At 43.6% G+C, this 24088-nt stretch overlaps 1 protein-coding gene across 2 annotated transcripts; it reads left to right on the top strand.

The window, feature by feature from the left end:
- Window positions 1-921: 921 nt before the first annotated feature.
- On the top strand, window positions 922-23858 carry eif4ba (eukaryotic translation initiation factor 4Ba). Of its 2 annotated transcripts, XM_084063082.1 has the most exons (15): window positions 922-991; window positions 5008-5154; window positions 6162-6367; window positions 8015-8131; window positions 8488-8542; window positions 8711-8863; window positions 11837-12004; window positions 12165-12356; window positions 13653-13908; window positions 14599-14693; window positions 15623-15878; window positions 18528-18565; window positions 19474-19597; window positions 21394-21466; window positions 22916-23858. In XM_084063082.1, the coding sequence occupies exons 1-15, from the start codon at window positions 979-981 to the stop codon at window positions 22982-22984; spliced, it is 1962 nt and encodes a 653-aa protein (XP_083919208.1). In that variant the 5' UTR covers window positions 922-978; the 3' UTR covers window positions 22985-23858. The 2 variants fall into 2 exon arrangements, with proteins under 2 accessions (XP_083919208.1, XP_083919209.1); XM_084063083.1 differs by lacking the exons at window positions 19474-19597; window positions 21394-21466.
- The last annotated feature ends 230 nt before the right edge of the window (window positions 23859-24088 follow it).

The raw sequence follows: 24088 nt of genomic DNA, 5'->3' as shown, positions 1-24088 counted from the left end.
ATAGTAAACTAACTGTCGGTGGTCCATTTATGCTCACTCTGAACACTACTACTGAGCTAGATGTATGCTGCACACACACATAGACGTAGTGTTGTTGTTTAACAAATAACAAAACACTAAACTAGAAAGATAGGTAAGGATTCAATAAGTGTACTCGTATGACATACAGTAGGCTTTAGCTGTACCAAAATGTTATTTGGCAAACGACAATAGGGAGAGAGAAGTCAAGTCACTGTGTATAGGCTATTAATGTGTATTATTGTATTATATGATACATACAGCACAGTATCTACTCCAACTCTACCCAACAGATTGAAAGAAGTAAAGAAAAATTGGGAGGCTAAATATAGCCTTGATACACAGATGTGTAATGTAAAAACATAACATGCTAGTTATTTTTTTTGCCAGCTGGGGTGGTTTTGAACTGTGGTTCTCAAAGTGGGGTCCGGGGACCCCCAGGGGTCCTTGAAGGAATTCCAGGGGGTCCCCAGCTTAATGATAGATAGTTAGGAACCAAATGGACCCTTATGGGTCTGTAACTCAAGAGAGTGTACAAATGGAACCAAATGGACCCGTACATTTGGTAAGTTAAAACAGTGATTTTACAATATAAATTGGGGTCCCAGAGATAGAAATGCCATTTAAATTAGGGTCCGTCCGTTGTCTAATAATGCATGTCAAACTGGGGGGTCCCTTGAATTAAAATGGCTGAGAATCACTGCTAGAGAGCTGTACAAATCTTCTCTTATGGGGGTCCCCTTGCATATCTCCCGTGGGCTTTTTAGTGCCAATTTGGGGGTCCTTGACATGAAAAAGTTAGTTTGAGAACCACTGGGGGTTCAGAATGTGATGTATTGGGCTACAAGGGCAAGGAGGGGAAGACAGACTGGGGCTCGTGCACATGAACACATTGCGCGCCCCCGACGATAAAGTCGTGACGCCTTCATCCGGGGACTCGGTACGAGCTCGCTCTCCAACATGGCGGCGTCAGGTGAGGTTTATGTGGGTGAACGATCTGTCTCGCGTGGAGGGCTTTTCGGGGGATATTACCTCGACATAACGTAGCATAAGGAGTGCATGGAACGTTAAAGGAGCGCCGTGTGGCCCGGCGTCGTTGTCCCGGCCGTCTAAACGCGTCTGTCTTGTGTTTTTAGCCCGGTAAAGAAGGACGCAGTGGCCCAAGAAAAGAAGGGGGGGGCATCGGCTCCGCGAGGCGAGCATCGGCTCGAGCGGCACAATGTTGAATGTTCGTTTTTAGTGCTTGTATTTGCGCTGGGTTTGTAATTAAACGCAGTGACAGCGCCGCGTTTGCACATTGTGTTGCCTTTTTGACGCTTTCTCCGCACTGACGACATGAGACGTTGTTTGTAGGAAGTGTTGCCAGCAACTGCGGCTGCTAGCCTGGTGGCTCAGGCTCAGTGTTGCCATGTCCTTATGTTATAAGGGACTTTCGGCTTATTTTTCTGTAGAAGTTGCTTGTAAATATTGGTAGCTGTGGCTTGCGGTTTTTGGGGCTTGTTTATTATTTTGGCCTTGCTTCCTAAATGTTGTTTATAAAACAGTGGTTTTCAAACATTCTCTTCTCAAGAATGAATGGGATTGTTTTCATAGACCTAGTTGCTTATTTCTCTCGCAATATCTGGCAACACTGGTCAGGCTGCCACATTCTAGCGATGTTCTGTTCGCCGTGGTGGCGCGAGCTGTGTGCGCATGCAGCGGCCGGGGCGCACGCGCACTGATCTGGAGGGAGTGGGGTTGGGTCGAATCGAGCTGCTTCGCTTCCTAACTAAAGAGTAAAAAATAATCCTTACGCACACAGTACATGCAGCAGATATACTGTTGTCTCCTCAACTCTTCATGTAACCGAGTATTTTTACCCGGCGAGCACCACCACCTGACCTACTTAGGTTACTGATGTGTGTGTGCAGACTGTGCAGTCGGCTACCGTATGTAGCTACCAGATAAAACACACGTGTGTGTGTGTGTGTGTGTCTGTGTTAGCTTAGGTCTCCAGATATGTATTGTTTAGTAACAGACGGGAGGAGAAGAGGGACATGTCTGCGGGAGGGTCTCATTTCAACCTCCCCCTCCCCCCTCCCCCCTCCCCCCGCTCGCTACTATGGGCCGTCCGATGATGGCGCACTTGGGTCCGTCCTGGTCCTGGCGCAGCCACGAGCACTAGGCCCTAAACCCTCCTAGACAGACAGGCTAAGCGGGGAGACTCCCCCGTCAGCACTCCTCTCATGACTAAGCCCAGGCATATTAGACAATGAGAGCAGCTACTTGGCCGCCAAGGCAATAACATGCATGTTTTTAGCCTGCTGTTAAATCCATCCATTGACTGCGGTGCATAGCTAGTAGTCTAGTAGTACTAACTATGCTATAATACGCACGCAGCCCCAGTTAATGTAGCTTTCTTCGAGCTACTGTTATGTCATCACACACGAGGGGGGCTGTATGTAAGGGCTGACTAATGTGTGCATTAATTGTGTTGATGCTGCTCAATACCGTTGGCTGGCTCCGCCTCCACCATGACTTAACTGTAAACAGTGAGTCTGCATTATCATGGACCAGGGTACAGTTGTAAACTGTGTGTGTGTGTGTGTGTGTGTGTGTGTGTGTGTGAGTGTGAGAGAGAGAATAGAATGTCCTGACAGCTGAGAATTTCACAATGAACGTGGCAGCGGGCTTTGTGGTGCTCTGACAGCACCCACCAGACCAAAACAAACCAAAGCCCGTTTCAAGCCCCCGGCCATGAACCTATTTGTAATTCATACAGGGGTTTTCTGGGGATGTTCTGTTTAAGTTCAGTATGCATTACTCAGGAATTGTGTTTCTAAATGAAATGATGTCACCTGGTGTCATTATGAATCCTGGAAACAAACATTGCATCATTCTGGTTTAATTGAGTGGCAGGATGCAATGGTGAGGTGTCTCTGCTCTGGTGATTAATGTTTTTGACCTACAGCGTTGAAACAGTAACCGACAGACCACTCCCTGTTTAGTGTGGGGCAGTGGAGTGGGTTCTGGTTAAACTTGGCCGCATGCTTGCTGGACACGAAATCCTCCATTAAAAACAAAAAGGCAGAGAGTGTTTTCCTTATCATGGCTGGCACATTGCAGTTCCCTTATCAGTCATTGTTGGAGCACACACACTCCTCAGCTCACTGCAACACTGCTAATGGGAGTGTTTGTCTGCACACACAACAGCTGTCCATATAAAGGAAGGCCTGCATGCAATCCTTTTCAGAGAGAACAGTCTGTTGTTGTTGTTGTGTGGTGTTAGTCATGGCAGAGAATGGTGGTGGCTGTCAGGTTGTGTTGTGTGTGTATTACCACAAACAAATTAGTAATAAAGTACATGTTTTGGTTTTCCATTTTAGTGTAGTAGTCATTGCAAACTCCAGCGGAGTTTAGATTTGGTGTCAAAGCCAGTAAAACCAGATATTATTAATTAGCCTGTCACTAAAGCCTGATTTATATTTGGTTGTGCTCTGGTGTCGGTGCAGATCTATAAGCTCAGGTGTGAGCTTTTAGATCGGGTATTTATTAACAAGCATAAATCAGGTGTAGATGTGTAATAACTATAAGCATTTTACATAAGGGCTGTAGCCCACATCTTGGACAGCTGTGAAGATTCCCACGTTCCCCACGGTCTCCATTTTGTCCCATTTGTAAACAGGATTTAACCCCTTAAATCCTATATACTTAGTTAACTGAGTACCACAGGGCTCTATAGTATACTGGGTGGCAGTGGCTCAGGAGGTATAGCGGCTGCTTGGGAATCAGAAGGTTCCTGGTTTGATTCCCCTGGGTTAGTGCGAAGTGTCCTTGAGCAAGATACTGAACCGGTCCTGATTAGCAGGTTTTGGTTCATTGCGTGGTTTCCTCTGCCATCAGTGTGAATGGGTGAATGTTTTGCATGCTTGTAAAGCACTTTGGATAAAGGCGCTATATAAATGCACCATTTACCATTTTAAGTCCGCTAGTGTTTCTCTCTAGACCAAATAAATGTCTTTGCTGATCTGTTTTCGACAAATGTTCGCCCCTCAATGGGTAGGCCAGGGTTCAGGTGGTTAACCCATTAAGACCGGGAACGCATCTGTTATTTTAAGATTTCTTTGGTTTTTCAAAAGTAGCAGATATACAAGCTTGCCGCTCTATGAGCTTGTAGATCTGCTTTAGAAAATGTAGAATTTGAAAAATCGTGAACATTTTTGCAAATCTTTAAATACTTAAAAGCGAAAATTTGTAACTCAAATCTGTGCTTCTGGGGGTGCCTGGAACAAAACATTTTGAGATATGGGGGGGGGGGGGGGGGGCGGGCGGTGCGCTGCCAAATGCATATCTAAAAATGTTTTCTAAATCCTAGCAGCATGTTGCTATATCAGTAGTGCTCCAACTTTTCCGTGTCAAGGACCCCCAAAATGATATGTATTTGTAGCCTGGCATGGCCAGACTAATATCACTGCGTAGATATTAGTCTGGAATCTCTCTGTGGGACCTGCATTTCCGAGGGGCAAATAAAAAAAATGCCTCTGGTGATAAACCCGCCCCACATTTGCATACTGGGCTCTGATTGGTCCCTCACAACTTCGGAGGGAGAGAAATAAAATCTCTATTGAGAGGGGCCAGACCTAATCTGCCAGGGGCAATTTAGTTTTTGCAATGGCAGATTCGTCTGGAACCAGGCTAATGTATTTGGAGCCCCATCTCAAAATATGTTGTTCCAGGAACCCCCAGAAGCAAAGATTTGAGTTAATTTGAAAATATATATATTCCATCTTTTTTCACAATCTTTAAAAAATAGCAGATCTACAAGCTCATAGCGTGGCACTATGAGCCGTGCTATGAGCTTGTATATCTGCTATTTTTGAAAAGCCAAAGACATCTAAAATGACAGATGTGTTCCTGGATTGAATGGGTTTAAATAGGTGTGAATAACATAAGAACAGTCATCTATTCCAGGCAGCACATGGTCTGACATCACTTTTGTTCCATCTCCAGCTAAGAAGAAGAATAAGAAGGGGAAGACCCTAACTCTGACTGACTTCTTGGCCGAGGACAATAGCGGCAATGCCCCACCTCCGCCCCCCAGCTACCCGTCCAAGTCCACCAGTTGGGCTGACGAAACCGACGACCTGGATGGAGATGGTGAGTAAAGGCATACCTAGTAGACTTGCGTTGCCAGACGATCACAGATTTCCAGCTGCTGATGCATCTGGTGACATTTTAAAGTCGATGTTGTGCGCTGGTGGAAACAGTTCTGAGATTTCCAAAATAACTCCATCGCTGAACCAATTCAAAGTCTTCAGGGCAGTCCTTCATATTTAAATGGTGATTATGATTGGTTTCCAAAGCAGTTGGCTTGTTCCCAATTGGTCATTGTATCGTATATCACAGATTGAAGGGAAAAATGCCGATATTAAGACAATTATTTTTAACTAACTACTATGTTATAAAAATAGCTAGAATACGTACCCAACTGTGCGTGGAGTTGCCCAACAGAGCCCCCTTACAGAAGAGTTACAGTTGAGAATTCAAAACCTCCACAGGCCTGGCAGAGATTAATTTACAACCCTGGCTGTCTACTCTTCTTTCCAACTCCTTCTCCAGGTGCCCCTTGTCGATTTAAACCATGCATCACCGATTAGTGGGCACAAATCACAATATGGAAAGGAATCGCCCAAGCCTACATAGCAGTAGCGTAGGTTTTTAAACCATGCATCACCGATTAGTGGGCACAAATCACGATATGGAAAGGAATCGCCCAAGCCTACAAAGCAGTAGCGTAGGTTTATTGGCGGCCCATCTTGCCGCTGTTTTAGCCGCTACATTGAATATTTAGATGTCACTAGACGTATAGTAGTTGGAGATCTCATTCATCTGGCTATGCAAGACTACCACATACTGTACCACCAAACCCATGTTTTCCCTTAAGTTCTTAAATTGCGGTATGATATTGATTTCTAGTGAGGCTTTGTTTCTCTCACCTGCACACATGGTGACAAAGAGAAGATGTGTTGTAAAATATTAGGATCCATCATCCATGTCACCCTCGGTGTAAATCCTACCTGTATAAGCTTGATTGTTAGAGAATCGGTGGGTGAGCATTAAAGATGTACAGTTTATTTAAAGCTCCGGTCTCATTTTCTCCCAAGTCTCCACATCCTGGCACACAGCGGAGGATTCATACCGGGAGCCGGCCATCGACCGATCCATCCTCCCCACAGCGCCGCGCTCGGCCCGTGAGCCCAACGTCGACCGCTCTCGGCTGCCCCGGAGCCCACCCTATACAGCTTTCCTGGGCAACCTACCCTATGATGTCACTGAGGAGTCCATCAAAGACTTTTTCCGTGGCCTAGCAGTAAGTGTCATGCACGTGCGCACACGAGGGCTGCTGCACAATATATTGCATTGTTGCATGTATTTGCATATAGCATAACATTTGTAAATTACTACCCAACTGTCAAAGAAATTCTAAATGCCTAACGGATAAAGGAGATAACTTCTATACTGTATTATCTTCATGGCACATTGTGGTTGCCGTTGCACCCACAATTCTATTTATATATTATAATTATTGATTTAAACCAGTGTTTCTCAAACTTTTTCATGTCAAGGACCCCCAAATTGACACTTATTAGCCCGCGGACCCCCATTTGAAAAGATAAGCCAGGGACCCCAATAAGAGAAGGTTTATACGGCTTTCTAGCAGTGATTCTCAACCATTTTAATGTCAAGGACCCCCCGTTTGACATGTATTAGGCTACGGACCCCCATTTAATGGCATTTATACCTCTGGGACCTGAATTTATATTATAAAATCAATGATTTAACTCTGAGAGTGTACAAATGGAACCAAATGGACCCGTGGGTCCATTTGGTTCCATTTGTACACTCAGTTACAGAACCATAAGGGTCCATTTGGTTCCTATCCATCATTTAGCTGGGGACCCCCTGGAACCGCCTCAAGTACCCCTGGGGGTCCCCGTACCCCACTTTGAGAACCAATGATTTAAACAACAGATGGATATTGAAAGTAAGCCATGGTTGATAGATCCATGTCAACAAAACGAAACCCATGTGACAGTTTCACAATGATCTCACTATGGTTAAGAACTTTGATCCCTTCACTCGTCTGACAATGTAGCTTCCTGATGTGCCTCATTTCTTTGCATCATGACTAGTGCTGTTTACTAAGAAGAACAGGACACACAGGTCATCCCAGCTCATTATTTACGTAAAACAATAGTTGGCCATTTAGGAGGCTCATAAATCTTTATGCCTGTTGGCGCTTTAGACTTGGAACATTCCCCTCTAGTACTTGACTTCCTCCTTCAAGATTATTTGTAATTGATACGAGAGCTTCTAGAGATGTTGTGCAACATACGCATTACTCGGGAAACGTGGTTCCAAAGTAAATTATGTCAAGTGTCAATATAAAGCTTGAAAACAAATCATTCAGTTTGAATTGACTGGGAGGATGCAATGGTCAGGTCTCTGGTGATTGACCTACACAGACTTTTAACAGTAACACTGAGAGGCACATATTTCAGTATATATATTTTCTTATTTATGCTTCAAGACTCATATGCCCACTTCTCCTGCACACTGCTCTGATGCTTTATGACAGTGGTCCTTGGGGGAGGGGGAGGTTCCTGGCGGTCCCTAGTAAAAGTAGTTAATTCAGCATCACAATCATTTTAAGCACTTTACCCATTTCTATGTTGGCGCTACAGGGTTTTGCCCAGGAAAAAGCTTTTGTTTAGGTGGTAAGCATCGAAAGTGGGTGCACATGTGCGTGCACTTTAGGGCTGCATGATAAGACACAATTTCACACCTCTGTATTTATGACTAAATGTGTCACTGTCGTCTGTGTATTTCTGTGAAATGCAGTTCACTGTTGGATCGATGAATCATTAAACCCCTAATTGAGAGGCAAGAAGAGGGTTTGTCAGTCTGCTGCCAGTGTGTCCCCAATTCATGCGTTTCTCTCTTCATTCATTTCCAGATCAGTGCGGTGCGTCTCCCTCGGGAGCCAAGTAACCCAGAGCGGCTCAAGGGGTTTGGTTATGCTGAGTTTGACGACGTGGATTCCCTTCTAAGGGCCCTCAGTCTCAACGAGGAGGTCAGCGCTTTGTTTTGTACATACTTGGTTTAAATTTAGCTTGTATTTGATTAGTGTATGAAGTAAAGTAAAAAATCCCAGCAGTGTTCACAGTAACACACCACAATGTACAACTTTTTGTTATGTCCATAGTTTGACATTTGGTTTTAAAGTAGAAGTGACTGAAGTTGGGCAGCCACTCTGGCTGGTGGAGATAAGCTTTCCTGACCAGTTTGCGACAAATGACAAACTCTCCAATGTAAAATGCAATTTTGACCAGTCAAGTGAAGATGCAGATTCATTTTATTAATTCTGGAGGAATAATACTGGAAACCATAACTTTTTTTTCTCCTTCCTCCATGTTTCTATGGCTACAGAACTTGGGAAACCGAAGGATCCGTGTGGATATCGCAGACCAGTCTAACGATAAGGGTACATCAATATCTCTTACATTTCACTGACGACAAAACTTGACCCTTTTAATCTAATATAATTAGCTGGTACATTTTGGGAATTAACAATTACTCAACCTCTTTCTTGCAAAACTTGTGTACTACTGTATTATCTGAATCTAACGTCTCCTCTCCTTGTACACCTCAGAGAGAGACAACGGCTCTATGGGTGGACGTGACCGTGGTCGCATGGGGTCTGGGGACATGGGTCCCGACAAGACGGACTCTGACTGGAGGGCCCCCCGCTCTGCTACAGCAGACGACGATGCACCTCCAAAACGAGACGACGCGTTTGGAGAGAGTGAGTTCCACCTAGCTGCCTCATAGCAAATATTCAGCATTAAAAGCAATTTGCATGCCTCATAACTACAGTGTTTTATAGCACCCCGCCCCTGCAAATATGACCGCTACTGCTGAATTATATATATATATATATATATATATATATATATATATATATTCTCCGTTTACAACAGAAGTCTACTGCTGTACAGAACGGCATACCTCTTTATATTCGGGTCAATTACTTGTGCGCTTTACCTGATCATCTCAGCATATTAAATCAAGTTACAACACCCTCCTGGAGCTGGAATTATGCTTTACATCAAACATAATCATTTATTTGGAATTAGCAAGGAAATGTCTGTGAAATAAACATTTGGAAGATCCATCTTAATGATCTTGCATGAGATGGAAGTGTGTTTTTCCTGGAGGCGATCCACAGGCGATCCTCCGCGACCTGTCGTTCTCAAAGACTTTGGGGAGGAATAAACCTTCCTGTTACACAAAAAGTTGATGGCCTTCTTATAGTAACTTGCACACACAATATAAATATTTACCACGGCTGCTGGAACTTCATTCTAGGGGAAACGCATAACATAAGCAATCAAGTGCATACAAAATCTATGTAAATAGCTCAACACAACTAATATTATGAGTGGTTTCTCCAAATTCAACACAAAATGCCACTTTTAATGACTTTCAGTGTCATAATTATTCAAACCCTTCATGACAAGTGTCTTTAATTCTTCGTAGAGCACCCTTTGCTATTATGACCTGCTGCAAAGTGCAAACGTAATGCATAGCCAGAAACCAGCTTCTGGCAGCATTCCTGTGGCATTTTAGCCCATTCCTCATGTGTAGTGGCCTCCGGTTCACTAATATTCTCGGTTTTGCGTTCTGCAACCGCCTTCTTTAAATGCCACCAGAAAGTTTCTATGGGGTTCAAGTCAGGAGACTCTTCCAGCCAGTCTAGAATCTTCCAGGACTTACTCTGAAACCAAGCCTTAGTGGACTTTGAATAATGCTTGGGATTATTGTCCTGTTGGGAGGCTCAATGACACCCAGGCTTCCGCTTCCTCACAGACGGCATGGAGTTTTCTCCTAGGATTTCATGATACTTGATTGAATCCATCTTGCCCACAACACGGTGCAGCTTTCCAGTGCCAGAGGAAACAAAGCAGCCCAGCCTAGAGCATCACCGTGCCCCCCCCCCCCCCCCCCCCATGCTTCACTGTAGGCAAGGTGTTCTTTTCAGTATAATGCTTCATTCTTCCACCTCCAGACATACCGCTGATCCTCAGGCCCGAGACGTTACAGTTTTCTTTCATCACTCCAGAGAATTGAGGCCTGAGGTTCCGATTCTACAAATGTCTTCTAAATCCTAACAGTTTTCTGAAATACCTATGTTACTATATCAGTGATGCTCAGTTATGTAGGCCACGGACCCCCCATCTGAAAATATTTTGTACCAGGGACCCACCAGAAGCAAAGATTTCAGTTAAAAATGTTCGCTTAAAAACTGTGCAATTTAAAAAGAAATCAAAAATAGCAGATATACAAGCTCATAGCGCGGCACTAGCCAAATTATTAAGTGGTTACACGGATGCGTTTCCGTTTTTAATGGGTTAGAGAAAATCTGTGATTTATGAGCATTTTGCAGTGGACTCTTTAGTGCTTTTGGATCAGTATTGGTATACGTGTTGGAGGTCGGGCATGGAGCCCTTCAGTGTTTAGTATGCACCATATTGTGCAAACTGGAACCCCAGTGCCTGCTGCCACCAAGTCAGTTACTTGAGTGTTTTTTGACCATCTGCTCAAGGATCTGGTGGCAGCCATTGATAGCTTCCTCTTTCTGCCAAGTCCAGGTAGTGTAGCCACTGTTCCTTTAACTTTGAACTTGTGAATTATGCTTCCAACTGTAAGGCTTGGTTTTGGAGGAAGTCCTGAGAGATTCTACTGTGGCCATCGCAGTCTCCTGACTTGAACCCCATAGAAAATCCCCAAAGGGATTTGAAGGAGGCGGTAGCAGAATGCTTACCGGCCTGGAGGCCACTACACAGGAATGAGCTAAAATGTCACAGGAATGCTGCCAGAATCTGGTTCCTGGCTATGCGTCACGTTTGTAGAGGGTCATAATAGCAAAAGGGTGCTCTGCGAAGTATTAAAGACACTTGACATGCAGGGTTTGAATAATTATGGCACTGCAATGGTCATTAAAAGTGGCATTTTGTGTTGAATTTGGAGGAACTAGTTACCACTCATATTAGTCGTGTTGAGCCATTTACATAGATCTTGTGTGATTTGTTTATTTTATACACACAGTACGATTGGAAGACCCGTCGGACTGAAAAGGGAGCGCTCCTTTTAATTGGCGTCGCCGCCCGTCCGTGTTTATTTGGGCGACCGCCGCCGCATTAAAACGGCCTTGAAACGGGAGCTACTACTAGGCGCTTAAGCTAACCGGGGTCCCGGCGGTATACCTCCAAGTAGGCCCCGTCCACGGCCCCCCGGCCTCGAGAAAAAAAGACCCCGGCCGCCGGGGCGTCGTCCTCCTTCGGCCCCAGGAGCTGAGATGGGACAGGACGGACCCCGAGGAGTCCCGTCAGCTTAGCGCCCATCCTGGTCTCGAGACTAGAAGATGATGAAAATAAAATGTTGTTTGCTTCCCTCCCGCGAGACCGGGGCTCGCTTGGTAAGCCCCGCCTGGCCAGGGTGCGGCTGTCGGAGGGCTCTGTGCGTCTTGTACTGTTAGCGACGTCAAAGCCTCCAGCTCGCTCCGTCTCGTGCCGAAAACCGAGCGCTCCTTTTTACTGTTCCATGTACATGAGAGAGAGGTATATTGGGGGGGGGGGGCCTTTTGAATGATGCTGTGAAATGAAGGCTGTTTTATTTTGTCATCCCAGTGACATCCATTGCAGTTCTTATTTTATATAGTTGACCCAAACCATGATGTGAAGTACTAACTACTGTTATTTTGTCATTGTGCTTGTAGGATCACGAGACCGTTATGAGCCCAGAAGGGACAACGACCGAAGCTTTGGGGGGGATCGGGATCGGGATCGCTTCCGGGATCGTTATGACGATCGCGACCGTAGGGACCGCTATGACGATCGCGGGGGCGGTCGGGATCGCTATGACGACAAGGGAATGGGAGGCGGAGGTGAGTTCAAGTTCTATACATGCATAGCGATTATTGTTGGGGTATGCCTCATGACAGATTTGCATTCTACTGAGCGCACCTTTCTAGTTGCATTTCTTTTCCACTGCTCTTAACTATAACCTCACTATGATTCTCATCTGTCCTCCCTGCTGCTTCCCAGCTTTTGGTGACTCTCGTAGTGGAGGGGGCCGTCGTGCCTTTGGCAGTGGCTTCCGGCGTGACTATGATGACGACAATCGGAGTAGTAGCTATGGCGACCGGCCTCGTTATGGCGGGGGTGGCGACCGCGAGGACCGGTATGAGAGACGCGACGAGAGGCGTGAAGAATCAGGTGAGGGCGGCGAAGAAAGAGGTAAGAGAAACATTGCATGAACAGAAATGTATTTTTTTTCTGTTATAAAGTCATGATAATATCTGAGATATTGCAAATGTATTCACACGGTAGATGAAATGTTGTTGCCAAATGATTGTGGTTTTCTGCCTGACGATAAATGTGGTGATATCTAGATTCCATGTAGTTGCTAGAACAGTGGTGAGAACGGCCAATAACAACCTACGCCTACTGCTTTAAAAAACAATCATATCACCGTCTCAATATGAAGGACTTTAATTTTTTTTTAATCTCTGAAATGTTTCCCCCCAGTAGCAAAGATATTGAAATGAAATGTCACCAGTCATATCGGTAGGCAGAGATCTCTGGTCGTCTGGCCACATGACACTAGAAGAAATGGTGTTCAGTCGTAGCTCTTGAGTGCAATAATGAAGTAAATCTCATTAACTAGTCAACCAACAGGCTGAGTGTCAAGAAAACAATTAAGTGCTGCAAAGTAACTAGGCTAGCGGGTAGATGTAAAACCTAGTGTCTGTCTGAATAACATACTATACTAGGGGTGTGCTCTCCCCTGGTATCTATTTAGTGATTGTGAATAGGGCTGGCCCCAATGCCTTTTATTATGCCCACCGATATGACTGGTGACAATTTTAGAACGAATAATTATATTTATTTATTCGGAGGCGGGGGACATCGTGCCACTATGATGGCAGCTTACGGTCATGGGCAGCCATCTGTTACGTTCCCGGAGTAGTAGTAGTAGTAGACTAAACTTGCATTGTTATGTGGGCTGTCCATGTTCCTTGATGATGGAAATAGGGCTGTCACGATTACACATTTAAAGTTGACGTTTAATTGTCACTCAAATAATTGCGATTAACGATTTAATTGTGTGTTTGGCATTGAACATTGGAGCATATTGAAGCCTTTTAGGTTTCGTAATCAAACATTTTCACAGGCAGATATGATAAATAACTGAAACACACAAAGAAATTGTTGACATATTTTATACATGTAAAAGAAAAGCTGAAATCGCTAATATACAAGCTTACAACGGGTGACGCGTTGTTGTTAGCAACACTGCCAATGACGCTAAGCTAACTTGCCAATCTGCGCTAAACCCCAAGTGATTCTTCCTATTCTTCCACTTGCCCCCCCCTTCCCATTTATACTTGAATACATAGCCTGAAAGTTGGTGTTAATGGTGTTGTGGAGCTGACTCTGTGACGGAGCAATCATACCTTTACTGCAATTTTAACTCTGAACCTCCTCCCTCCCTTGTCGTCCTGTATCCTCTTCGTCACCCCTCCTCCTCAGCTGCCATATCGAGGCCCAAGTTGGTCCTGAAGCCTCGCAGTGTTCCCAAGGAGGAGGAACAAGGTGGCGGCGGGGGTGGTGCCCCGGCCCCTAGCTCAGGCAGCAGGGCCTCCATTTTCGGTGCGGCCAAGCCGGTCGACACGGCGGCGAAGGAGCGCGAAGTGGAGGAGAAGCTGAAGAAGGAGCAGGAGAGGTTGCAGAGGCAACTGGACGATGGCCCCCGGGGTCTTGACAGAAAGCCCAGAGAGAGAGACAGGTGAGAGAGTACATCTTTCATGTTTGTTATCTGTCAGACTATGATGTAACTGAGGTTAAATCTTAACAGATTTTTAAAAAAAAGCTTTTCTGCTGTTGTATCATGTGCTTTATTGCAGTGGTTCTCAAACTTATTCATGTCAAGCACCCCCAAAATTATATGTATCCAACCGCCGACCCCCCATCTCAGATCTACAAGCTCATAGCACGGCATGCATATATATATATATATATATATATATATATATATATATATATATATATATATATATATATATATATATATATATATATATATATATATATATATATATATATATATATATATATATATATATATATATATATATATATATATATATATATATATATATATATATATACACACACACACACACACACACACACACACACACACACACACACACACATATTGTGGCCACATCCTATCCACAAGTTTCCTAGGGCATTGTGGGCATCACTTCCTGTCGATTTGATATGCTGATACCTGATCAAATCGACAGGAGGTGATGGCCACAACGCCCTAGGAAACACCGACTGAGCCTATATCGTTCTTTTCCTGTAACCACCCTTTCACAAATGCTCAATAAAAAAATTGTGAAGTGAACAAATTTAATTGCTACCTTTTTGTTGAGTGGAATGGGTTTAACGACCTCTGTTTTGTGTTCAGGGATCCCAGCTGGCGGACTGAGGACACTACTGAGCGTGCTGAGCGTTCCCGCACAGGAAGTGAGTCATCACAGCCAGGAAGTACTTCTGGAAGAGGTGAGATGTCGGCATGCATACATACATACTTATTGATATAGCATAATGGGTCAATGAAGTTGTCTCACACAGACTACTACAAGGTGTTCTGCATCATACAAAACAAAAACTAGATTACTTGTCATGAATCAAAACCTATGCAGATTTTACTGTTGAATAACTAGATGTTTTGGAGGCTAGTGGGAAATGACTGTTCAAGCGAAGCGGCGTACGCAGAAACGGAAATGCTCAAAGGCGGTGCGATAGTAGTCAAAACATTTTCCCAATGTTGGCAGGTCTGCAGTTCCTCCATGTATTATGCATTTCTCAATACCCCAGTCAGTCACATTCAGTCGCTAGATGCTTGCACTCGGTTTGCTGCCATCACCACTCCCTCACTTAACCCATTAAGACCGGGAACAAAAATAGCAGATATACAAGCTCATAGGATGGCTCTATCTGCTATTTTAGAAAAATCTTGACAACTTGTGCAAATCTTTGAATATATATATATTTTTGAAGTGAACATTTTTAACTCCAATATTTGCTTCTGGGGGGTCCCTCAGAAGCAAAAGATATTTTGAAAAGGGGGTGGGGGGTCTGCGGCCAAATACATATAATTTTAGGGGTCCTTGACATGGAAAAGTTGGAGCACCACTCATATAGCAAAACATACTGTTAGGATTTAGAAAACATTTTTAGATATGTATATGGCCACGGACCCCCATTGCAAAATGTTTTGTTCCAGGGACCCCTCAGAAACAAAGATTTTTGTTACAAATATTCGCTTTAAATATATATATTCAAAGAATTGCACACATCTAAAACTAACTATAGCCAAATAAATAAAAGAATTACAGATCCTTTCCCGATCTTATTGGGTTAAACACACACGGGTTACAACGTCTAAATGGGTTAAAGAACTCTTCTCTCTCATTGTCCCCTACCAGGCTCACGGCGTCGTGAGAGCGAGCGCTCTGTGGAGAACGAGGTGTTCAGCGGGAGGGAAGACGAACCCTCGTCTCCCGGCTCCTCCCCCCGCCCCCCCACCTCCAACAGCTCCTCCAAGGAGCCACTCAAGGTGATGCCTGCTCCCCCTCCCAAGGAGAACGCCTGGGCCAAGCGCAGTGCGGTCAGTGCCGGATCCAGTGATGGAGACGCACGACCTCCTGTCTCTCCCAGTGACTCTGCTCCCCCCAAACTCAGGTTAGAGAATACTTCTGTTAACTTATTATGAGATCATTGTATCGCGTGTATAGCTATCTTTTATTTTTATTATGTTTTCATGTTGTTCTTTTGACCACAGCTGACAGGAAAAATGATTAAAACCGTGGCTTCTAGTCTGTGGATTGGTAATCCAGTGTGCAAACTGGCACGCTCTGATATTAAAGGGATAGTTCACCTAAAAAAATACTTTTTTTCTATCGATTAGTCACCCCTTGAAGACTTGAATTCATGCATCATTTTTGTCACATTCCTAAGCCAATAATTTGATGACCAGCGGACTGGTAGGCAGTGGTTCCGGTAGGAGATAAAAAGGAGAATCTTCCTACCGGAACCGCTGCCCCAATCAAATTATTGGTTAAGGAATTCGACAAAAAACAAAAAAATATCCATGAATTCAAGTCTCCATGGGGTGACTAATTGATCCATTTTGGGGGTGAACTATCCCTTTAACTTTCCGGTGCAGTGTTTTCTTTCCACTGAATGAACTTCAGTTCCACCGAATGAACAATCTCGCCCTCGCTGAGATTCCTAAGTATTGTGAGCCTAAACAATCGCTGTGGATGTGGTGTTCTGATGTGGGTTTGTCCGCAATATTCGACTGACAATGTGCACGTTTGGGTATTAACAGCCATATATAACCGCATGAAAATATTCATTTCCCCCTTTTATTTGGAGAAGCACATAGACTGGAGAGGACGCAGAGACAGAAATAAAATACAATAGAAACCAGTGGTCTTTTTGTGGTTTGTCTCTTGTCATCAAGCCCACCTTTTTTAGTGCTGACTGTATCAGTTCCACTGCTGTGTCAAACATGCACAACCATTGGATATCAATTGCACTGCCAATAAATGTTTACTTTCCACAAACTACAGGCGTACAAGTTTAACCAATTAAGGCCTGAGGCCCGTTCTACAAAATGCCTTCTAAATCAGTTCTCACACTTTCAATATTGTTTCAAAATTAGCAGTGAGCTTGTATATCTGCTATTTTTGAATAGGCAACGCTAAAATCTTAAAATGACACGGATGCTTTCCTGTTTTTAATGGTTAAAACACTGCAATACCTAGTTTAAGTACATTTGGGTCTCCCTCTATTTTATGCAATTAATTAATTGCTGCCTCTGTGATTTGCAAACTGCAGGACATTTAAATAACCTGAATTCCAGAAAAGTGGGAAACTATAGTAGTTCATATTGCAAATATTTTTTGATTAATTGTTCAGTCTTGATAAAATCATGGACAGAATTCAACAAATTGCACAATATTTTGCAAAGATTTCCGGACTGATTACAGGACGACAAAAAAGGGCTGACTCCAAATAATGCTGCCTAACCGAACACCAGCTTCCACTTGCCCTATTGCACAGGCCTTATCCTGAAGGGACAAATGTGGCATCTTTTCATAGGGAAGTGTTGCTGCTTGGAGCACACACACACACTCAACAAAGTTGCAGGACCCATGCTCAGGCACCGGCTTCAAATGCTATCAATGCATTGAATGGGAGATTATCACGTTTTATCAGACCATTGAATGGGCGAGTAGGCGACATACTGACCTACCCACGATTTATCAGACCATTCATTGGGCGTAATCAGGAGCTACTGACCTACTCTGAGGCAGAGCAGTCCCCACAACATGATTTACGATTCTGTTTCTATCGATACATAACTCGAACAGCGCTGAGTAGGCTCAAGCGAACGTCGCAACGTTCGGGACGGCAACTCACTCGCTTTAGCTCCCTCGGTGGTCCCTCACGTGGCTCTAGTTCGCTTGAGACTGCGCGCCACCGGCATGAACCGAACTGAACTTTTGAAGTCGTCTCCGTCGGTAGGTCAGTAGGTCCTGATAACACCCAGGTGAATGGTCTGATAAATTGCGGGTAGGTCAGTATGTTGCCTACTCGCCCATTCAATGGTCTGATAAAACGGTGATAATCTCCCATTCAATGCATTGATAGCGTCCGAATGGGGGGGCTCAGGTGCCAGTCACACTGGCAGGTCGCTCAAAACGAGAGTGATTACCAACAGAAGCGTTTTGGGGGATTTTGGCGGCCGCTACCCACACGTTTAGCTGTGTTGTTCATTCCACGATCCATTCAAGTTGTACCTTGTTGTAAAGGTGATTAATCAACGATAACAATATAAAATACAATATCAATAATCGACCAAAGTTAAAGCAACACTATGTATATATTTTTTTAATTAATAAAATCTAATTTTGTCCAATCTGTAGTCTGTTAATACAATTTAACAATATAACTTCTACAATTGGGCTGGTTGTATGTTGTCTCCCTGCTCTTCTATCGAGACATTTAGATCGTGTCAAAGGTCATGTCTCACCTAGACTGACACGAATTTTGACGAGATTCAATTTATCGACTCAGCAAACAAGCTCAGCAGGCTATTGGCTCAATGATTTGATTCAATACTTAATTGACAGTTTGCAAATAGTACAGGGGTACAATTATACAATGAGGCTAAAGGGATAACACAAAAAGACCCTAGATTCAATTCATCATTCATGGTAAAAACAAATTATAAAGTTTCTGAACTTTTTTTTGTTTTATTTACATTTTCTTTTCCCAACCCGTAGATTTCGATGTTAATTTGTATTTCTTTTTTCTTTTTAGCTCGTCGAGTTCTGCAGATGAAAGAGGATCTGGAAAGGGTAAGGTCCACTAATGAACTGTCAAATCCAAACTCTAATAACCTAACCAACCCTCGGTGTGGCCTGATGAAGTCTTGTCATCCATCCTCTCAGACTAAAACACGTTCTGAAGTCAAGAGTGAGTGTGACTGGGTTGTCTTGCATTCACCCCCAGACAGGTTCCCTGTGCCGTACACTTGCATCATTCATGCACTGCAAGTTTATGGAATAGCGAGAACTCTGTAATCTCCCTAATAAAATATTCATTCATTCCTTGGTCACAGGCCACTGGCGATTTAGCTAAAACGGATAGGGTTGTGGTGGAGGGTGGATCTCTTTATGTGAAACAGAATGGAATTGCCTAATCCTAGTCTTGAATGACAAACCTCTTGTTTCTGGGGAACATTTTCAATGGTTAACCCTCTTGTACCTCACACTGTGTGTTGCGTCAGTGTTGTGAAAGCAAATCCTGCCCATGTGTCGTTTAGGACACATTTTGGACAATGCAGGGAACTCTGTAGCTTAAAGTCGGAATGTTCTGAATGATGTGAAACCATAATTTGATTCATTTCTTCACATCAGGATTGGGCAGCCCTGATGTAGAATATTTGGGTGAACCCATTGACCACGATGGACACACAGTCTGCTTACTAACCCTTAGGTTCAATCGATAGTCTAATTAGGGATGTTTGTGCGGGAACAGACTTGTTTGGCTCGTTTGAGACTAAAAAACCCCAGCTTGCATTCTAAAAGAGTGAACTTACAATTTGACCTTCCATCAGCTTCAATTAAACAAAAATAAAAACGCTTCTGCTCTTGAATTCAACCGGGTGCCTATTATGTGCTACAGTTTGGCATGAGTTTAGTCCCTGTAGAAAGTCTACCAACCTCTCTCCTTCAACACTCAACTGTCTGAGCTTTCCTTACAGACGAGAATAAGGCTGCCGGTGTGCGTCGGGACCTGGGGGCCCCACGGGGGCGAGGGGGGTCCACGGGGCCTGGCCGGGGCCGGGCCGAGGGGCCCAACAAAGACCGACGGAGGGAGGCAGACAGGTTAGCCAACCAGCAGCCAGCAGCCCCAGACTTTAGCAACACAGGCAGGGCATTTTAGGGAAACCCTCATGGCTGGCTGGCTGCTCAGTAACTCATCTGTTGCATCTGTACATAAAAATCCTGAGTTAATTCAACTCTTATGGGACAGATTTACTAAGCCTTTTGCACCTCATTTATTAAACGGACACACCAGCCTGGGAACGCTGTGTGCTTGTCATCTTCAGCGCAATTTGCTCTGAAGTGCCCTTTTATGCGCATGCATTTAAGGGAGGATTACACTTACAAGAATTGATGTGGTTGATTTTTGTGGTTTATCTGCGTGTTCAGTTGGATTCACTGTCCATCTTGCAGTTTGTGAGGGTCAATCTTTCTTGGACAATTCTCAGTGATGTGACGAAAATAGCTGATCTACAAGCTCTCAATGCAAGTATGTGTAATGTAAAGCTTGTAGATCGTCTATTTCCTGCAAAGAGATTTGGTGTTGAGGGAAATTCTAACAGATGTAGTATAGAGCCCTAGCGGTCAACTAATGGAGCAGGTCCAAATTAGTGTCGTTGCACAAAAGCTGTGGTGGAGATGATAGTGAATGCACCAAGGAGACAAATATATTGGCCTCGGAAGACATGCAGAGAGAATCCTTCGAGACAAGTCGCACTATTTCAACTCCCCGAGATAGAAATGATCAAAAGGTAGTCTATAGATTAAACGGTCATAAAATAATTACTGTACACTATGGGGAAAAAAATAACCATGGGTATTTTGTGGACCTTTAATTAATTCATATATTAATAGTGGACCATATTATATTTCTCAGTTGGAATTGCATTGCGTCCCTCAAATGTTTTGGTGTTCTATTGATCTATTAATCAATATTTGTAGCTTCATCTCCACTGGGCTCCATGTTGCACAGATTCCTCCATTCAACTTCACCTTTTAAGCTCCGCTTCACACTCGCAAATGAAGGCGATCCCATTGACTGATTGCGTCTGTAGCGGCTGCCATAGTAAATTAGAATGTTAATTTTCATGCAGATTGGGAACACAAGTTGTATGAAAGTGGCAGTGTAACCGGTGTTTTCATGTTTGTGTATGTAAATCTGTCCCTTGGAGTGAAATAAACTCAGGACTTTTTGGTGTAGTCTTTTGGTACAGAGGCTTATTTTATAGCATTCCTTTTTTAACACCCTGCAACATTGAACCATAGATTTCTACACTATCCACATTCACATGCAGTTGATCAATTATCAAGTAGATGTGATGTATGGTAATGTTGGTAATTTGTAAGTAGATTGTAATGTTGGTAATTTGTATAAACCCTTTCCTTGACTTTGCTTATGTGTCCTGCTTTCTATTATGTAGAAACAATTGGAACTGGCTAAGAAGTCTTTTGATTTGTTTTCGGTTGAACAAGTGTTTGTACACTGTGGGTTCTCAGATTCAAAAGACAGTCAATTACATGGTTTCATGCACCACAGTGTAGGTGAAATACTGGGAAGGTTTGTCTTGATTTTCCCCTGAAAGAAAATGAGTTCTGAGCAGTGTGTTTGACCAACCTTTAGTTGCCCAACAGTTCTATTTTACAGCTCACAACACTCCTTTTATCATTTTGATAATGGAGAATTATTAAATTATTGATTTAAAAAAAGGAAACATGTCATAAGTGTAGTTTGGTTCCAGTTGGTGTGTTGTGCTGTTGAAGTGTGTTGCTTTAGGTTGCACACTTGAAGCCTAGCTTCAAACCCTCCATTAGTCAGCTCTGCCTGTGAACTTTGACCTTCATGTCCGTTCTGGTTGTAGAAAGGATAACAGAAGAGATCGAGACTCCAGACCACCACCAGAGCCAAAGAAATATGAAGAGACTCCCACCCCTGTGAGTCTTTACTGAGTGATGTCACTTCCTGACTCACTACCCCGACCCCACCCTGTTTTCACCCTCACCCAGAGTGTATGTAGCCTCCCCTTGGAAGCATTCTAGTGTCCCCAAACCTTCAGATTTTGGAATTGGAGAAAGAATATCCTTCAGAAGAAACCTCCAGAAGCCTCCCTGCCCCCTCTCCCCCCCAAAAAAATGTCCATTCATGTTGGCTTCAGTTCCTCTGTAAAGCCCCTTGTGGTTCCATCCTCATTTAATTTCAACTCCCCGGGCTATGTTAAGCGTCGGTACCCATTCTCGTCATATCTCTCATCAATCTATACCCATGTCTATAAGGGGAACTCTAATGTGGATTCCATCGTGAGAAGGACACGAGAAAGCGCTTAAAAATGTGTTGTGTGTGTCTAGAGCTCATGCCGGAACGTCACAGCCATCATACGTACTGTACTGTTCATTGAAACACATCGTTTTACATAGGCTGGAGCTTTTCCAACGCAGAGTGGCCCTTTTTCCACCAAAATAACTTTGGTTCTAGAACCAGTGCTGTTCTATATTCTTGGAACCTTGGTGCCTTCTAGCGAACCGGCCGAGTACCGGAGCTATTGAACTCCGGTTCAGGTGGTGGCGCTAATGTACCTAGATGTAGAGAAGAAGGATACGTCATACACTGAGGGCGTTGCACAACACAAACGGAAGTAAACGGTATTCACAAGTTTTCCTGCGTGACTGTGTCTTCGTTTTGTTTGGATCGTTTCATTTTTTTCATGTTAATGTAGTTTTTTTTTCATACTAATAAAGCTATTTGGGTTTAATTAAGATGGCGCATCGTTTAGATTACCTGCGAGCCTTCGTATTTTGGCATTGTTTATGTTTACATATCGCACCGGTGTCGTCCGTCTTCCAACCTACTGATTATTGACACGCCCACGTATGTCGTCACGGTTCACAAGATGAACCACCGATTTTGCGGTTCCCGTTCCAAACAAACTTTTAGGGTTCGGAACCACTCGGAACTGGTTCAAAATCAGGCGGGAAGAAAGAACCGAACTGGTTCAACCCTGGTGGAAAAGGGGCCACAGAGAGAGGGAGCTCTCCACACACTCATTGGGAATTATGTGATTTTCGTGTATATAAATACAAATGAAGATCCCCTTACTCAGTGGTGTGTTCTACCGTGTTACGCTATATACGTAGTGTGACCTACATTTCGTAGCGAAGCGTAGCCCTCTACGAACCGTTTCATCCATTGAAAACGCACTAGCATATGACCACGCGCATGTCGTGCAGGGAATGATTATCGTATCCCTCCGAAAAAACCTAGAACACACCACTGCCTTTACTACTAGTTTTAATGACCTGTGCTCATAATTGGAACAAATAAACAAAGAAAATGGCTGATCATCCATCATGTTATTAAAAAAAAAACGTTTTCTCTTTCCCCTCCAGAAGTTCAGCTCAGCCAGTAAATATGCCGCTTTGCTAATGGACGGAGAAGACTGCGAGGAGGTCGAATGAATGAAAAAGAGAGAAACCCCTGACGACAAGAAGAGGAGAAAAAAAACGGTGAATTGGGGGAAAGATATCTTGCATAAAATATGGGAAAAAAATCTCCTCACCTGGAATAGAGGCTGCTGGGAGGGGAGGGGCATCACTCCCCTCGTTTCCTAACTTCCTACAACCCCCTCCCACCTCCCCCCAATTCCTTCCTTTCTTCGGGACTTTTCAGTTTCTAAAAGAGAATAGTCACATACTGGACTTGTTTTAAATGGAAAAGGAAAGGAGTAGATAACACATGGAAAAAAGATGGATAAAATTGAATTAATTGTAATAAAATAAATGAAAAAGTGGGGAAAAATGAATTTGTATATTTGTGGATCATGGTGTGGTAAAGTTGAATCTTTTTATGCAGGAGATGTAGCCTACTAAACGGAAGTTGTTTTTTTCCCCCTCAAACCTTGACTTATGACCGTAATTCATCCCAACTCACTATTAATCGGTTTTATTCATTAGAAAAAATGATTTAATATTATGAAATGATTTGTGAATCATTTTGTGGTAGATTTTCTTCCATGCAAAATGCTTAGAGATGCTGTCCATCGTTAACAATCATGTGAAATGTTGAAACTAGTTACTGATTTATGAAAGTGTTCAATCATTTATAAATCATTGCATTATGCAGTTGTTGCTTTGCTAACAGATCCAGTTGTTGTAAAGGCTCAAACTATTTACACAGCACAGCGGCCTGCATGCCAAATTCGGACCAGCAAGGGGATTCTCACCCGGAGTCTTGTCAAGCGCCATTACTATCATATCCAATCATGATGCAGATGTTTCAACACGTCTGCAAGTTTCTGATGAAGTAATGGCACCAATTAAAGGCTCATCATATTCCCCGTTTCCATCCACTTACTATACTATTCAGCACAGCTGTTCTAATGCCTCACCCTTCCTGAGGTGAGCAGGCAAAACACTTGGGGAAAGTCTTAGTTGCCTGAGGGGAGGATATGAGGATTACCAGGAGATTACATAAGATTGTCTTCCAATTTGTAATAAATTGGGGTCATTATGTACATAAATGATGTGGTTATTGTATGTCCATGGGAGTATTTATGAGTGCAT

This window comes from Gymnoscopelus microlampas (genome assembly GCF_963454915.1).
Source record: "Gymnoscopelus microlampas genome assembly, chromosome: 7".
In the NCBI taxonomy this organism is placed as follows: Eukaryota; Metazoa; Chordata; class Actinopteri; order Myctophiformes; family Myctophidae; genus Gymnoscopelus; species Gymnoscopelus microlampas.
The sequence above is the reverse complement of the archived record's forward strand: the minus strand, read 5'-3'. Positions and strand labels throughout refer to the sequence as shown.

What these genes read in the sequence shown, in the direction of transcription:
- eif4ba (XM_084063082.1), top strand. An exon ending in CGACGACCTGGATGGAGATG is followed by an intron (nt 5,155 to 6,161) that starts GTGAGTAAAGGC and finishes TTTTCTCCCAAG; the next exon opens with TCTCCACATCCTGGCACACA. An exon ending in CAAGGGAATGGGAGGCGGAG is followed by an intron (nt 12,005 to 12,164) that starts GTGAGTTCAAGT and finishes GCTGCTTCCCAG; the next exon opens with CTTTTGGTGACTCTCGTAGT.